This window comes from Larimichthys crocea, chromosome XII (genome assembly GCF_000972845.2).
Source record: "Larimichthys crocea isolate SSNF chromosome XII, L_crocea_2.0, whole genome shotgun sequence".
Lineage (NCBI taxonomy): Eukaryota > Metazoa > Chordata > Actinopteri > Sciaenidae > Larimichthys > Larimichthys crocea.
This window is the reverse complement of record NC_040022.1, coordinates 27,901,994-27,918,300: the sequence shown is the minus strand read 5'-3', so window position 1 is coordinate 27,918,300 and position 16,307 is coordinate 27,901,994. Positions and strand designations below refer to the sequence as shown.

The 16,307-nt window shown below is 43.8% G+C and overlaps 2 protein-coding genes across 2 annotated transcripts; one reads left to right on the top strand and one right to left on the bottom strand.

Moving 5' to 3' along the window:
• Positions 1–488: 488 nt before the first annotated feature.
• On the bottom strand, positions 489–5,797 carry hcfc2 (host cell factor C2). Its single transcript, XM_010745435.3, has 17 exons — positions 5,547–5,797; positions 4,888–5,036; positions 4,646–4,806; positions 4,075–4,277; positions 3,842–3,926; positions 3,653–3,756; positions 3,223–3,453; positions 2,907–3,116; positions 2,757–2,821; positions 2,494–2,614; positions 2,345–2,401; positions 2,185–2,240; positions 1,962–2,096; positions 1,669–1,854; positions 1,271–1,568; positions 1,107–1,179; positions 489–1,025 (listed from the first exon to the last, which is right to left on the bottom strand). The coding sequence occupies exons 1-17, from the start codon at positions 5,710–5,712 to the stop codon at positions 1,016–1,018; spliced, it is 2,310 nt and encodes a 769-aa protein (XP_010743737.1). The 5' UTR covers positions 5,713–5,797; the 3' UTR covers positions 489–1,015.
• Positions 5,798–7,147: 1,350 nt separating this feature from the next.
• Positions 7,148–15,830, top strand: elk3 (ETS transcription factor ELK3). Its single transcript, XM_010745422.3, has 5 exons — positions 7,148–7,604; positions 11,006–11,241; positions 11,368–12,090; positions 13,503–13,625; positions 14,603–15,830. Exons 2-5 carry the CDS (start codon positions 11,035–11,037, stop codon positions 14,696–14,698), a joined length of 1,149 nt encoding a protein of 382 aa, XP_010743724.1. The 5' UTR covers positions 7,148–7,604; positions 11,006–11,034; the 3' UTR covers positions 14,699–15,830.
• Positions 15,831–16,307: the final 477 nt, after the last annotated feature.

The following is a 16,307-nucleotide window of genomic DNA, read 5'->3' as shown; positions in this document are numbered from 1 at the left end:
AGTTGTAAACTGACTGACCGTGCTCAGACTGTCCATCAGCAGCCAATGAGTACTAATATTAAGTAACAAAGTGAGAATATTCCTGTTTTACTGTATTTTTATTGCACAGATAAGTGAAAAAAGTTCGACGGTATCATCTGTGGCTACATGACTGAGGCACATGCAGTGCTGTGAAGTTGACTTTTCCTCTTGGTGACAACAAAGACACGCATCCATAAACGTCTACCCACATCTTCATTCAAACTCTGTGTGAAAACTATTAGTGCAGACTGACGGAGAGAGCACAGCCTGAAAAGGAAGAGATGCAGCCGAGGTCTGCATGACGACCTGCCTATGTGTTCCTTCACCACACTGGTAAAGAGGCTTGTAGTACTCTGAGTCCAGATAGAAGAGAAGTAGACAGTAATAACACTTCTTGCCCACTCTATGGTGAGCTGGTTTGACTACAGACAGTAACAGTGTTGACACGCAAATCTCTTCATGTAATATTTGTGGCATATTTGGTAAGTTTAATTCATATAAGAAATGTTAGTAGTGCAGCCACTGTTTTCATTTAGGACTGAAATATTTGTTATACTTACACGATAGAAACAGTCTGATGGTGATAATCATAATCAAAGACACACAAGAAAATCATAAACCAACACATGATGCATAAACGTAACGGATACAGGAAAGGTTTGTAACATATGAATATATGATTAGAAAACAATAACGTTCTACTTACGATCAGTGTTTCATTCAAACCATGACATGACACATTAACATCAGTGGCTGAAAACTCATGCTTGTAGTTTGGTCTAAACCATGTTACATAGAATTACTTAACAAAACATTTGTAACTAAAACAGCCGAGTGGTCGAGCTTCCTATGGAAATGTATATCTATTTACAAGTGCATAATTAAATATGTAAAAAAAATAAATTAACAAAACTGTCTAGGAAATATACATCTTGAGTGGCGAAAGTTGCCAACTTCCTGAGTGCACGTATTGTCTTCATTGGTCCGAACACTTTCAGCTGGAGCTGCAAGACAAAAGGGAACGAAGGAGGCAATTAAAAACAAATGTACAAAGTGGACATGAACATGGTGAGATGATCAGTTACCTGTCTGCAGCATCCTGGTCATCCTTGGCACTGCTGTCTGCTTTGGATGCAGACGTTCGCAGTTTAGTGGGATCTGAAAAGAAAAGACGGGAGCAGAAAGTTGAAGTCGGCACGTGAACCCAGAAACTACTGAGCAGAAACCAAACAAAGTTGAGCTCCTCCACCTTGAATCCAGCGGATCTGCGTCGCTGGGCCGTAGCCCTGCTCGTTCTTAGCGGCTATGCGGAAGACAACGGCCGGGCGGTTGGAGGCGGAGCAGTCGATGTGAGCGTTGTCCAGTTGGGTTGTGCTGACCGAGCAGGACATCTTGGTGCCACGGTAGATCCTGATGAAGTCCATCTGACCCAGACGCTCCAAGCTGGTGGAGCGGCTCTTCTTCACCGCCATGTACATGGAATACTCCAGGATGCGACCCGATGGAGAGGTGGGAGCCTCCCACGTGACGTGGACCAAATCATTGGCCTGCGCACAAATAAAAGAGTATTTGGAGAACACGAAGAAGCAGCTCTGTTAAACTGACTGGAGTTCTTAGATCATGAATCACATTTCTTTGATATGTCACCTTGGCAATTTTGACAGCAGAGGGCGCTCCTGGGAAGCCAGGCTGGCAAGTCTTGAATTCGCTGACTGGGCTGAATTCTCCCTTGCCAAAGCAGTTGAGGCCTGCAACTCTGAACCTGTAAGTCTGACCTGGAGTCAGCTCCCGCTTCTCTCTGTCCTGGTAGTCCTGAGGCCCGGGCAGCTTCCTCTGTGGAAAAGCAAAGGATTTCATTTAATGGCCACCAGTGTCATTATCATAGACAAACATTAGAATCAGTGTTTAACAGCAGAGCTGTGTGATTTTTTTTTTTTTACCTCTTTAGTATTTGTGGGCCGGCTGCTGATGGCTGCAGATGCCTGGTCACTGTCTGCAGGCAGATAGTAGTGGTTGACCTCCGAGAAGAGTGTTTTGAACACGCCGACGTCAAACCACACTGCTTCATTTGGATTCTGTTGGACGTGGAGGTGACAGTTTATAGTCTGAGTGTAGACCAATTTTAGTGAAAGAGCGAAGAATGTTTCTGTCCCTGTGCCTGACCTGATCTGTGTGGGAGTAGAAATCTGTCATCTTGTCTGCTGAAACAGGTTGTTTCTCTGTAAAAGCAAAAGAACATCCATGGTGAAGTTCACTTTTTAAAATCCTCAGGCTGCTGCAGTTCAGATCATCACTGACGTTTGGACCTGAGCATCATCATTACCTGGCTGCTGCTGAGCCGAGCTGCTGACCTCCGCTGCTGATGTCTCCTGTCCAGCACCTACAACGAAAAGGTCAGTGGATCAAAGCTGAGAAACTTCAGTCACACTAAAACTGCAGTAAGAAGACCCGTTCAGACTAAACAAGACGTACTGCAGTGTTTTGTATCAGGGTCCTCCACTGCCCCTCTCACAGCATTCCTCCCTCCCTGTGCTCGGATCTCTGCTGAGCCATTGGATGACTTCACTGCGGTCTCCTGCTGTGCTGAAGCATCCTGAAAATCATGCAGAAAATTAAACACTTAGATAAACAGGGATTCAGTCCAACGTGTTAGTACTGACATCTATGATCAGTGTGTTATCACATGTAGCAGTCTTTATTTACAGATTTAAGCGTGTTGAGTAAGTCACATCTACCTGAGCTGATGCTTTCGCTTCTTTATTAGTGGTTCCTTCAGTTTGAGATTGATGGGACTGAACACCTGAGAAAAGAGAGTTATGCAGTTTTTATTGTAGTGCCAGAAATGTCCACAGAATGTGCTATACATAACTGAGCATGTTGCTTACCTTCAGAGCTTCTATCCACCCCCTGCTGTCCATCTGTTCCACCTGGACGAACTGGTTTGGATGATGGATTGCTGGCTGCAGTGCTGGGAGGAAACACAGGCTGGATCTGAAGGAGGTAGAGGTCTGCGGCCGCCAGGGGGCGCCAGGCCACATGAAGCATGCTGACTGTGGATTTGATGAGTAACACTGCCTCCGGGATGTCTGGTCGATCTGAAGACACAATACAGAATGTTATATTGAGAATTGGGGTTTGCTTTTTGGTAGTTTAGATTCAGCAGACTGTCACTCGCTTCCAAAATGTCACAGAGGTTCTCACCTGTCTCCAGGTACCACAGGTCCTTGCAGCACACCTGGTAGTTCCAGCTCTTGCGGTACCCGTCACGGCCGCTCCAAATGTAAAGCCTGGACCCGACAGCAGCAGCACAGTGGCCGGCCCTGGCTCTGGGCCATCGGGCATACGGGTCATCACTCTGCGGCCCCTGACTCTGCAGCTGGGACTCAATGTCATCTTCCTGCTCTGGACCCAACTTCTGCCAGATCATAGTGTCTGTGACAGGAAAACAGGACAGCTGTGAACCTGATGGCCTCTCAAAGAGGCAGAAAGCCCGACAACATGCATCAGACCTTCAAGGTTCCCCTAAAACAGAGCAGTGCTGTTGATAAAACCTGACTTAACACCACATTTTACCACTCCTGGGTGAATACTCTGATTAAAGAGTGGGATGTTTCTAGCAAAGTGCACTGACCTAGGTTGAGCGCACTTAAAGAGTTGGTGCAGATCCATTCAGTTCCTAAGGCGTTGGGTTTTTCTGACTCTGGAACAGGAATCCAGCCACCAAACACAAACATCCTGCAGGCAGAGGGACACAAACTCTGGTCAGGTGTCACGTACAACCAGACATCCGCTCTGACACTGGCGATGAAGGAACCCTTACTTGTTTCCAATGACAGCAGCAGAGTGAAGGCTTCTGGATAGTGGCGTAGAACCTCTGGCTGGAGGCATCGACCAAACCATCGTGTCTGATGAAACAAAAGTTTAAATATTGATATATATTATTGAAAAGATGTGGTTCTTCTCTCTGTCACAGGTTTGTTTTTAGTTCAAGGTACAGCAACGACTAAAGGACGCAAGAAGTTTCTGAAACGTGTCAACAAAAAGACGCCCTACCGAGGTCGAGCTGCCAGAGGTCATCCAACCGACGTCCCTGCATCCCTCCAAAGATGTAGAGCTTTGGGGAGCCCGCGCCAACGTAGGCAACCGACGTGTGGGACTCCCGCGCTGAGGGACCACGGCCCTTGGTCTCTGGAATGCTCCAGCCTCTTGCCCCCGAAACTGACTGAAGCTCAAGCTCGTAGAAGTCGCCCATGTATCTGAGATGAGGTAAGAAGGCAAACTTGTCTTAGATGGAGGTTTTTAACATCAGACTGTACACTCGCTTCAGTGTTACTAGGATGGAATTGTGAATTCACACTGAGAGCAAGATGACCAGCAAGTCACTACATTCTGGAGTGAACACCAATGATTGGTCCAGAACCAGTGATCTGTCGCTGTGATTGGCTCAAAGTTCACCAGTCAATTAAAGGTTTAAAAGTTAGACTTTAAGCTGAAGCCGATTAATCAATTAGTCAATCAGCAGGGAAATCATCTGCAACTATGGATACTTTGGATAAACACTTAATAGTTGTATGCACCTCTTAAAGGCCCGGTGTCTTGGCTCTCGTGTCTATTTGCTCAGTACCTTGGTACGTTGCCGTTGGGGTCTTCACTGTCATTGGCCATCCCTCCAAACAGGTAGCACTTGTTACCCACAAGAGTAAAGCTGTGTCCAATCCGAGGGCAGGGAGGCGATCCATTCCTGGGCGCTCTGGGTTTCAGCTTCTTCCACAGCCAGCGACTAGCCTGAGCAACACAAGTTCAAGATTTGAGTGTTTTCTTAGAATCACCACTGACAAAAAAAATAAATAAATGTGACGGCTATACCTGAAGTTCATAGAGGCTGTTGCTGTATTTTCCAAACTCAACCATGCCGCCAAACACCAGGATCCGAGTGCCCTCGCAGACGAGGCCGTGGGCGGCGCAGCCGGGCGGGATGTCACCCCTCACCGCGGGCAGAAACCACTGCTTCGAGACTGGAAGAACATGCAGATGTCAGCCAGTATAAGACAGAGCAAGCTGCCTGTTGGACATTGCACTGTTTTACAACAGCTGGACGATCGACCCTGGTTGCACCATGCTCCTCACAGCATGTTTATGTTGGATGTTGTACAGAAAGTGCTTAGTCATGATAGCAGTCTGTAAAAGACACATGTAACTGGGCTGTATTGTTTCAATGTTCCACTTTTGTAGAAATAAAGTTATGTTGACATGTAGAAATAAAGTTATGTTGACATGTAGAAATAAAGTTATGCGTCTGTATTTTGTTTTAGCAGTCAAAGCTAATCAGATGTCTGAGGAAACATAGATACCGAAGCTAACCAGCTCGCTAAAGTGAGCTGCACCGCACCAGAAACGACGTTAAACCTTCATAAATGAACAATCAAACTCTCCCGACAAAGGGTCTGTCGGCCTCGGTGCTGCTTCCCACTCCTGCGCATGCTAAAAACATTAGCCGCTAAGCCGCTAGTTAGCGTCCAGCTAACCTGTGTTGTAGACGTGCAGGTGCTCCGCTATGCCTTCGTTCCCGCCGCCGAACACGACGAGCAGCTCCCGTATCGCAGCCGCTCGGTGTCCGTGTCTGGACCGCGGGGTCACTCCGGTAACTGAGTGGACTTTCCTCCATTGCGGCTCCTCGCTCCCCGCGCTCATCTTCCCCGTCAGGGAGCCTCAAGTTTGGCGCTGCTGACGCTTCAAAGACAGGGGCAGGGCCAAAGGAGGCTCCCGGAAGTTTAACCAGAGATGTAGAAGTAAAGAGGAGGGCTCACTCTGTCTAGTTTATCAGGAACCACAGGTTATAGAAATGAAAGGGAAATAAAGATTAATCAGAATCAGAAATACTTTAATAATCCCAGGGCGAAATTATTTCTGTTACAATACTCCAGGTATACAAACAAACAAAAACAACATATGTAAACAAGTCACCATCTATTAAGGAATTTATTATTATCTTATATTATATAGTTATATATATATCTATATATATATATATATATATATATATATATATTATATATATATATATATAAGATAACACACACAGATAAGTTAACTAAATAAATAACAGGTGTTTGTCTTCTTTATGATAATAATATGTGATATGATATAACCAGAGGTCACCTGACGAGGCACTACAGTAAGTAAAATGTCTCCTTTGTCTCTTTTAAAAACTGAAAAAAATAAAAGAAGAAGAAAGAATAAATAAAGTGTTTTATAGAAATAAGAAATAGAACTACAAATAGATGTCACCACGGTTATATCATCTTGGGATTTGTAAATACAAATGTTACAAACTTTAAAGATTTTTTTTTAAAGATACCCTTCTTCCTGTCAACTGCAAAAATATCAGATGTTGACATGGCCTTTGAGCCCACATTGACAGGCACAGATGAACAGGATGTCGTCCATAGTACAGAGTTGGTTGAAACTTTACTTATACTAAACACACACTCACACTGTGAAGACATATTACTTCCATAAGAACAGCAAAGAATAAAACCTAATGAATGCTACATCTGAAGCAACAGTTTGTCACATTGTCAAGTGTGTCAGCTGAGGTCAGACACATTTGTCCTGCTGTTTGGTGCATCGTGTCAAACATAGACACTCTTTGGAAGTCTTGTTTGGTACTGAGCCCCTCCACTCATTAAAACCTGATTATTTAATCACCCGCATGAGCTATTTTTAGCTGATGCATGGTTTTTATATTGCAGCCAGTTATATGTTTTGCAATTTATAAGAACATGAGCAGAACGGAAGAAAAAGAAAACACAGTAATATAAACACCATAAACACCAGAATGAATGATTTTGATCATTTAATGTTGTTTTTGTCATTATAATTGCTGCAGCTGCCAGAACAGATCAATGTGCAGCCTCCAGAATGGAAATGAATTTACTTTAACACGCATGATAAACTTGTCAAAGTGAAATCAAAGATTGAGGAACCATTTTACACTATGTGTGTGTGTGTGTGTGTGTGTGTGTGTGTGTGTGTGTAACCCCTCCCGGTGAGCAGGAAGAGGATGACGTCAGTTGTCAGTTGGCTCAGCGCTGTGTTTGATCGGAATTACAATATTTGTGTGTGTGTGTGTGTGTGTGTGTGTGTTAGGGAGAGACAGAGGAGAGTGGAGAAAGACAACGAGCTTGTGAGCTATTTCAGTGCACAAGTTAAGGTGTGTGTGCAGGTCTGAAAGTGTGTGTGTGTGTACATATATGTGTGTGCGTGCCGTGCGTGAGAGAGTGGTTTAAAGGAGGGGGCGTGTTTATGGGAAATAAAGATTCTTTGTGTGTGTGTGTGTGTGTGTGTGTGTGTGTGTGTGTGTGTTTACACAGACGGGAATACTGCGCCAAAGGAAGTGCGCCGGTTCTCCGTCTGCGCGTCCTGACTTCCTGCTCTGAGGCAGGAGAGAGAAAAGCTGCGGATCCGCTTTCAGACGGCAGCAGCATGGAGCCCCAACACAGCACGCACACACCGCTTTAAGACACAAACCCGCACATCACGCAGGGCAGACGGACAGAGGAGCAGCGGCCGTCCACAGCAGGGTAGGTGCAAGTTTAACTTTACTTCTGATTCCAGCTTCATAGAGACTGCCGTGTGTAACAGCGCAAAGAAACGGATTTATTAACTGTTGCTGTTGCTGAAACTTGATCATGTTCAGATATTCGGTGTCAACATGAAAACTACGTTGAAGCCGCGCGTAAAAGGGGTTAACGCTGTGCGTAAAAGGGGTTAACGCTGTGCGTAAAAGGGGTTAACGTTGTGCGTAAAAGGGGTTAAAGCTGTGCGTAAAAGGGGTTAAAGCTGTGCGTAAAAGGGGTTAAAGCCGTGTGCGTTCTTGCCTTGGCACAGACACATGCGCAAAGTTTTTAAACACCTTTGTTTGGCTACATTTGAAACATGTCACAGGAGACAAAAGTCAGAAAAGAGGTTAGTGTAACAGCAGCTGTGCAAAGAAAAAAAAAAGAATTAGCCGCGGCTCCTTTAAAAATATAGTAGTAGACTTTCTGGTTTGTCTGGACCTCGCAGACTAATTGCCATGCGCTTCCGGATTGAAGCTGGCAGCAGACAACATCTTGAAAATGAGTCACTGGTGCAAAACAAAGAACCATTTGAGTTCCAGCAGAACCCCCCTCTCTCTCCCTCTCCACTCACGCACACTCATTGACACACACACGCTTCCAAAAATAAGAAAATGGATGTAGAATCATGTGCGGCTTTTAGGTTTGGTTTATTTCCTTTGGACTCAAGATCTTGAGTGTCCAAAGTACACCAGAGTCTATATCTGATTCACATTTAATATAGGTCATGTATAACTAGTTTACTGATACACACAAAGAGACAGACTGTCATACTTTAAGCTGTGACAGTGAAGGCCCAGGCAGCTCTGAAATTCCATAAATCAACATTTGCTGTGGCTTGTTAAGTGTGAAGTCAGAGGGTGAACATAGATCAAACAGAATCTGACATCAGGACGTGGATGTGTTCTCCACATGTTGTTGTGGATCTGTGTTGAGGTGTTGTTCTTAAAAAGACAAGTTTTACATCCACTTGGTGTCAACAATCATCACAAGATCCTTTACACAAATAAAGAAGCAAAGGGGTGTGTGTGTGTGTGTGTGTGTGTGTGTGTGTGTGTGTGTGTTCCTGGTGGCTCCCAGTAACAGGACGTCCTACCTCCCAGAGAGGGAAGGCCTTTCACCGGGAAGACGCCCCTGTTGCTGAATGCCAGGAAGTCCACGTTTAGACAGAGAGAAAGAACTACAGTTCTTCCATCACCTAACACACACGCCCGTGCAGGAAAAGGGAAGTGAGGATACGCGGTTGTGTGTGTTTATGGTGACGGGTCATTGTTTGCACCACATACACTTTCCCCTCTCTGCTTCCTGTTAGGAAGACAGAGAAAAAAGACAGATGCGCACTGTATTTTTATGTTGAATGTCCATTACTGAACCATGTGTTACTATGAAAGAAAGCAGAGCAACATCACTTCTGGTGGCAACGTTTGAGGTCCTCGGCTCCAGCGTTTGTCCACTGTTGAGGCAGATGTGGTTGCCATGGGGATTTCTGGCGCAACTGCAAAGTGTCTACTGTCATATCGTCATGGTTGCAAATTAAATCTGGTCATAGTGAGTTATATGTTGTTTCTCTTTTGGCAGTCAGTAGTTCTGTATTTCCTGCTAATAAGACATCTTGTAAATGAATTTGTGTGAGAGAGAGAGAAAAAGCAGAGGAGACAGAGAAACAGACGGGCAGACGCTCACAGACAGTCGGTGGTTTCCAGGTAAACACGTCGGTTAGATCCATGCTTGTCTTGGCAGAAGGTCACTGACCACATCCTGCTTTATCACTATGGAAACATCCAAAAGCCAACCACTGTCTGGCCTTCTCTTTCGTGCTCTGTCTGCCTCTCTCTCTCACACACACACACACACACAAATTATTGTATTGTATTTTCTTTCCTCCTTTCAAGCCTCACTACATCCCTGAGCATAATCTCACTGAATCATAATATGCATACGGATGGTTTATTTATAGGGGAACAAAACAGCATTAAGTGTCATAGTAAAGTTAAATCTGCAACATTTATATGAGCTAAGGAGGTGAAGTAAGGGCACATGGTCAAATTCATCCCTCAGCATCAATGGTGGCTTCACTCACTCTTGTATTTACTACTGCCGCCATCCTGCTTTGGAAGGCAGCCAAACTCAGAGTCCATTAGACAAAAGAGCCTGAGTTGATATGTGCGAGATATAGATCGCATATTTTATTCACAAACCATAGTGGTCAGAAACTCACAGCAAAGTGTTGTTTACATGTTTGTGTTGTCTCTTTGTGGGTTTAGTGTTTATGATAGGAAATTCCCACTCAGAGAAGGGGGTGGTGGGCTTGGTCAGCGCTGTTATGCATGTGGTTTTTTAGTGGACTTTGCATCAGAGGAAGCATCGTGGTTCGCATTTGTGTTGACGTTGACAATTCCTGCTCCTCCCTGTCCACCGACCCTCCTTTCTTTCTTGCCTTCCTGCTTTATATGTCTTCTGTGGCGTCTGATTCCCTGAACAGTCTAAGAATATGTGAAACTATGAGGGAATCATCAAGGAACTAAAGGGCATTAACTGACTTATATAGTTTATTATATTGTTACTGTCACTCTCTAATGACTTGATCTGCAACAATTTCCTTGACAGGTTTCATGTACACTAAAATGAATGATTTCTGACAGTGAATTTTAAAGTTGCACAATCAATATTTTTGTAATAACAATGGATCAACAAGCTAAGTGTAATGGTGGAAGTTGTCACTTGTATTGACAAATCTGCAGATAATTATTGCCGTTTTATAGTCTTTTAGCTCATTGTCATTGTTTAGTTCATTGTTTACAGAAGTTGGTCTTGACCAAGAAAAAAAAAGGTTCTCTCCGACTTCCTAAAACAGTCCAGAGACATACAGGTTTATATAGGTGAACTTGTGAATCTAAATTGCCCAACAGTCTCAATGTGAGCATGACTTGTCCAGGGTGTACCCCGTCTCTCAACCAATGCCAGTTGGGATTGGCTTTAGCCCCCTGTGACCCTGATAAGGGCAAGCGGTTTTGGGAAATGGATGGATGGATATGTCAATTTTGAGTTTCCACAAAGTGGCAAAAAAAAAATCAGTGCGGCTTCAGAGCTGGGAAATTGGGATCACATTTCCCATCAGCCCCGTTGCCTTCGGATCTTGGGGATAAACATCCTGGAATTGATTTTCCTTTTCTTCAACCATCAGCTTTCACCAAATATCTACTTGGTTAACTTGGTTTCATCTGGAAGAACATTGCTCTGTTCATGATTTGTGCAACAACACAATCCGTCTTGTTCACAGAAAATGTTTTTAAGACCTCTGGAGAGTACAAAGCAATATGTGGTCGTTTAACTGATTTTTATTACTTCTTGATTCTCCTCCACAGATTGCTTGGGTCTCTGCTGTCATCCCGTCATGGAGAGCTCCATCACACTCTGGCAGTTCCTGCTGCAGCTGCTGCTCGACCAAAGCCACAAACATCTCATCTGCTGGACGTCCAACGACGGCGAGTTCAAGCTGCTTAAGTCCGAGGAAGTGGCCAAGCTCTGGGGGCTGCGCAAGAATAAGACCAACATGAACTATGACAAGCTGAGCAGAGCTCTGCGCTACTACTATGACAAAGTATGAAACTCAGTCTAAGTGGTTTAGTGATGTTTTATGTCCTTAGGGTCATGAAACCTGCTTGAACCAACGCACCAAATATGTCAATAAAGGGTTTAAAATAAGAACGTCTTGTTTCCTCTGCAGAACATCATCAAGAAGGTGATCGGCCAGAAGTTCGTCTACAAGTTTGTGTCATTCCCTGAGATTCTGAAGATGGACCCTGCGGTTGTGGAGTCGGGGCGCAGCAGTGAGGAAAGTGGTGGTGCCATGTCGGAGCCTGAAGCTGACGATGAGGATGGTGGGAGAAACCAGTACCTTCACTCCGGCCTGTACTCCTCGTTCACCGTCAGCTCCCTGCAACACTCCTTAGAACTGCACCAGCCAGTTAAGATGGAGCCCAGATCTGATCGCCATGACGACAGCTCCTCTGTCATCCGATTCATAACCAACCGTGGCCACTCCTCCCTACCATCTACGCCACCTCCATCCTCCAATGAGACCTCCCTTTCCTCCAGGCTGTCTCCTCAGCAGGCCCGCTCCTCCTCCTGCTCGTCCTCCCCGCCACAAAGCCCCGCCCACACATGGTGGAGGGGGCGGGGCCAGAGCACAGAGACTGGTGAATTAGAGCAGAACGCTCAACCTCTAAACCTGTCATCTGGTCAGAGGGAGAGAGTGAGGTCACAGAGCACAACAACGCCAGAGAGAAGGGGATTTGCCAACAGCGCACCTTTGAAAAGCAGAAAACCCAAAGCTTTGGAAATCTCCGCCCCGTCCCTCCTCCTTACAGGAAGTGACCTTGTCTCCATTGCTCTCAACAGCCCAGCGCTGCCTTCAGGGTCCCTGACCCCTGCCTTCCTCACCACACAGGTACAACATAACACATAAATTAACACCATTGCACTCACACATAGTCCTTGCTGAGGTGTAGGTGAGGGAAGAGTGAAGCAAAAGAGAAGAGGGAGACCGAGAGGGACGATGCATGCATTTTGGGGGATGAAAAGTTAAGTGAAGCTCGTAGACAGGGAGGAGATGGAAAGAGGTGAGCGGAAAGACGGGAGGAGGCGAGGGAGGGAGGAGGTTCATAAGTGAAGCCATATGTTCTTGAAGCTCCTGATTCACTGGCAAGAACACACTGACCAAACCAGGACAGTCTGACTACATTCAGGCATTCAGCTGACGCTTTTATCCAGACTGAGCAATGATATGCCACTGTGTGCACAGTGCATAATTGATGGAAAATAAAAGTGTGCACTAAAGCGTTCACTCATCACTGAACATTTTGTATAATGAAGTGTTTACAAGGAACACCTGAGGTGTTGGTTATCCAAGGCCCATTAACCGCCTCAAGAATCTTCCAGAAATTAGAAACTTGAAGAATTTTTCCCAGAACAGACATGGTCCAGAGACCATGTCTGTTTTCAAAATTCTTCTCTTCTTTTTAGTTTGTACAAAAGAAATCAGTTTACCAGTTGCTGTTTTTTGATGACCTGAACTGCTATCTTGGTAGTCAAGCAGTGAGCTCTACCTGGCTGGTAAATCAGCAATAATCCCTGTATCTTTTCACATGAAGAGTTTGACACAGCTTCCTGCCATGGAAAACAAATTTACTCATTTTTGAGTTAATTTCATGCATTTTTTTAGAAAGTCGTTGGTAGAAAGATGACAGGAATGAGTTGAGAAAGAGATGTGGAATAACATCCAGCAAAGGTCATGTAGGCCAGCACCTTAAACCCTGATACCAGCAGGGCACCTTTTTAAAGATTTCCTTGACTTTTAGCAGAATTAACATTGTGTTTAACATGGCTAAAAGAAACAGGGTTTAAAAAACATATTAACACAATAAACTTGGTCGTTGCACTTAATTTTGCCGTGAGTATGTAACACAAACGCACTGAATAAACGGTTCTTCCTGAACTTTTCTGGCTGTTGCGGTAGAACAGAGTCTTATGTTCTTGTGCCAGAACCAGAAAGAAAACCAGCCTTAGTTAAATATGAAGAGACAGAAGAAAGACGAGACAGAAGAAAATAGTTCTCATGAATTCTGTATGAGTGGAGCTTCCTGACCTGCATAGAGTCAGTGTGCCAAGTCAGTCTGTCTGGTAGATGTGAGTTCACTAGAGGGCAGGCTTGGTTTTGAGCTCCTGGGTGAGACTGAATGATATGACAACTTCACCACAGACTATGTACAGTTCTGAGGACTTATTGCCAAAATAAACACCATCGTTTCCATTTTCGTGTATTTAAGCTCTGACATTTCATTTTGGGTTTTGTCAATGTAGACTCCGTCTGGTCTGCTGCTCACTCCCAGTCCTCTACTATCCAATATCCATTTCTGGTCCAGCCTGAGTCCTGTGGGACCCCTCAGTCCTGCCCAACTGCAGAGCCATGCCCCCCTCTTTCAGGTAATGTTCTGGTTGTTCCACCCTGAAAAACTCAAATGTATTTTCCTTATATTTCTACTGTATATTTGTGAACTTACTTGGTACTCCTAAGTACCTCATATACGTACAATGTATTCACACAAACACAGAGAGAAAATGTTAGTTCTAACGTCTGGAATCAATTTTAATGGATAATTACTGTAAAATCTGTTCTAAGATAAACTAAGTCAGCCCTAAAGGTTTCAGTTCTGATAGTCTTGTGTAAAACGGACAAACACTGTCAATTTCTATAGCAGCCTTTCAGAGAAAATACCAGCTTACTCTGGTGGTGATAGATAGAAAATCTCTGTCTGCCTGTAAATCTCTATTTACAGCAAGTCCCTCCCTCATAACTACAGGATCTTTTATTTCACACCACAGATTTACCTTGATAGTTGTTTTCATATGGTTGTCTGTGTTGGTGTGTTGGTGTATGTGTGATTCACAGAGTTTCAAAATAAGCTACAGATGTTTCCGTTCTGGTGTGGACAAGAAGAGGGGGGGTACTTCCTGTTGGTTAGGGGGGAAAGGGAGCAGGCTGGTTGGTCAGAGACCCCTCCTACCCATGACACCTCTGACACAAACACATACACACAAGCCCAAAACAAACTGTTAAGCATCTAATGACCAACATTTAAGTCCCCACAAACCAAGTCGGTCCCCATAACGTTGGTGTGCTACCGGGTCCCCACAGTGTAATATAAGACAGGACGTTAATTTCCTTCTTCCTTCGTCTTTCTTGCAAGTAATTCTTTGAAAGCACTGATGAACCCTGACAGTACTGTTAACATTACTGTTACCATTATTTGGGTAGTTTTGCTAGTGGACTATTATACTAATATATATTGATTTTCTGCAAATGATCAAGAAATTAATATAGTTTAACTCAGTGTAAAATGACAATGACTAAACTTAATTAGTTAGTTAATCTAATCAGTTGTCTAATTGTCCCACTGCAGTTCCCCACACTGCTGAATGGACCAATCCCGGTGCCTCTACCCAACATGGACACTCCTTCTCCTCTGCTGCTCTCCTCCAGCTCCAACAAGTCCTGATACCATCCCGAGCTCTCGGAGCAAACTGGGAGGCCAGGCCAAGCTAGGCCAGATCTGCACAGATAAAGGACCAAGCTGATCAGCCTTAAAGTTTGATGATGAACCACACACACACAAGTCGGACTTCTTCTGAGTCCAATTACACTTTTAATCTGAAACCTGTTCCTTTGCATTTATTATATAAAGAAACAGGAGCTTCACTTTGAAGCTTTGCTCTCCAAGAAGAGTATCTGCATTAGACATTTCTTTGTGTGTTCATCTGCTCATATTCTTCACATTTGTGTTTGGTGTTTTCCTCTTTAGGATGTAAAAACCTCTGAATTTCTTGAAGAAATGGACTGGATGTCACATTTCTCATCTCAGTTTGAATCTCATCTCATTCCACTTGGTTTAAACTTCAGTGATGCAGATTGGTTGCAATTTTATGAATGTTATTGCTATGTCCCTATCTGCCCTGACTAATATCAGTATCCACACTCATGACTCAAACAACTGAGATCTGGTGAAGTCCTTGTCAGGAATTATGAGATGATGAGATCTTGCTGAGCCAGAAGGGTTAGCAAATGTAATCTAAATGGACAGATACGTCACTTATTAGACTCAAGTACAGTATTTTTAAGTAATAAATAACAGTTAATTTTGCTACTGTGCAATTAAAGAAAATTTGCTTCGAGTTAGCTTGTGATATCTTACATGACTGTACATGTCGTATGTAGCCACAGCTTGGAGATGGTTAGCTTATCTTATAGCATGAAGACTGGAAACAGCTTGCCTTGCTCTGTCCAAAGGTGACAAAATCGAACTACTAGCGACTAAAATACATTATATGTATGAAAACCCATGTTTAAAAATCAACAATTTATAGTTTGACAGAACATTGGAAAGTTAACAGTAGTGACATGTCAAGAAATAGTTTAACCTCAATGAAGCCACAGTGTGGCGTTTTTAAACTTTTACGCACATTTTTTTGTACATAATAAACAAGCCCGACAATATAATTTTTATAAGTGAACTTTAGAGGTGCTCAGCAGATTTTTTCTAACTTTGGACAGAACCACGTTTCAAGTCTTTAAAAAAGCTAACCAACTGCTGGCTGTAGCTACATATTTAACTTCTTTTTTTTCAAATTTGATCATAAAATGGGACCATAGCTTGATGATTAAATGCTATGGTTAGGGTTACACAGATTGGTAACCTGCCATGACATATAGCAAGTAGTGGGGTGATTGTATTCATTTTTCCTGTGCTAAGCCTTCCTTTAAACAAATCAAATGTGAACAATTTGGGTGAGTCCAATGGCTGTCTCATTTTTCAACCTTCAACCCAATCTGTGTCACTTTGGGAATGTGAAAAGTACAAGAAGTGACACGTGACAAGTGTCTCAGGATCATTTTTACATTTTTTTCAGACTTGATACGCATTCGTCTAGATCTAGTTAGTATAAGCGGAGTATGGCCACATGACATGAATCTCTTACTGACTCCTAGCAGAGCACCTGCTAGCCTGCGCGCTAAAACGCTGTAGAAATCCTCATTTTGTCCTCTGTATCGCTTTGACCTGACGCTGTGAACGTTTTTCTTTGTATAGTTTCATGCTTTTTTTATGCACT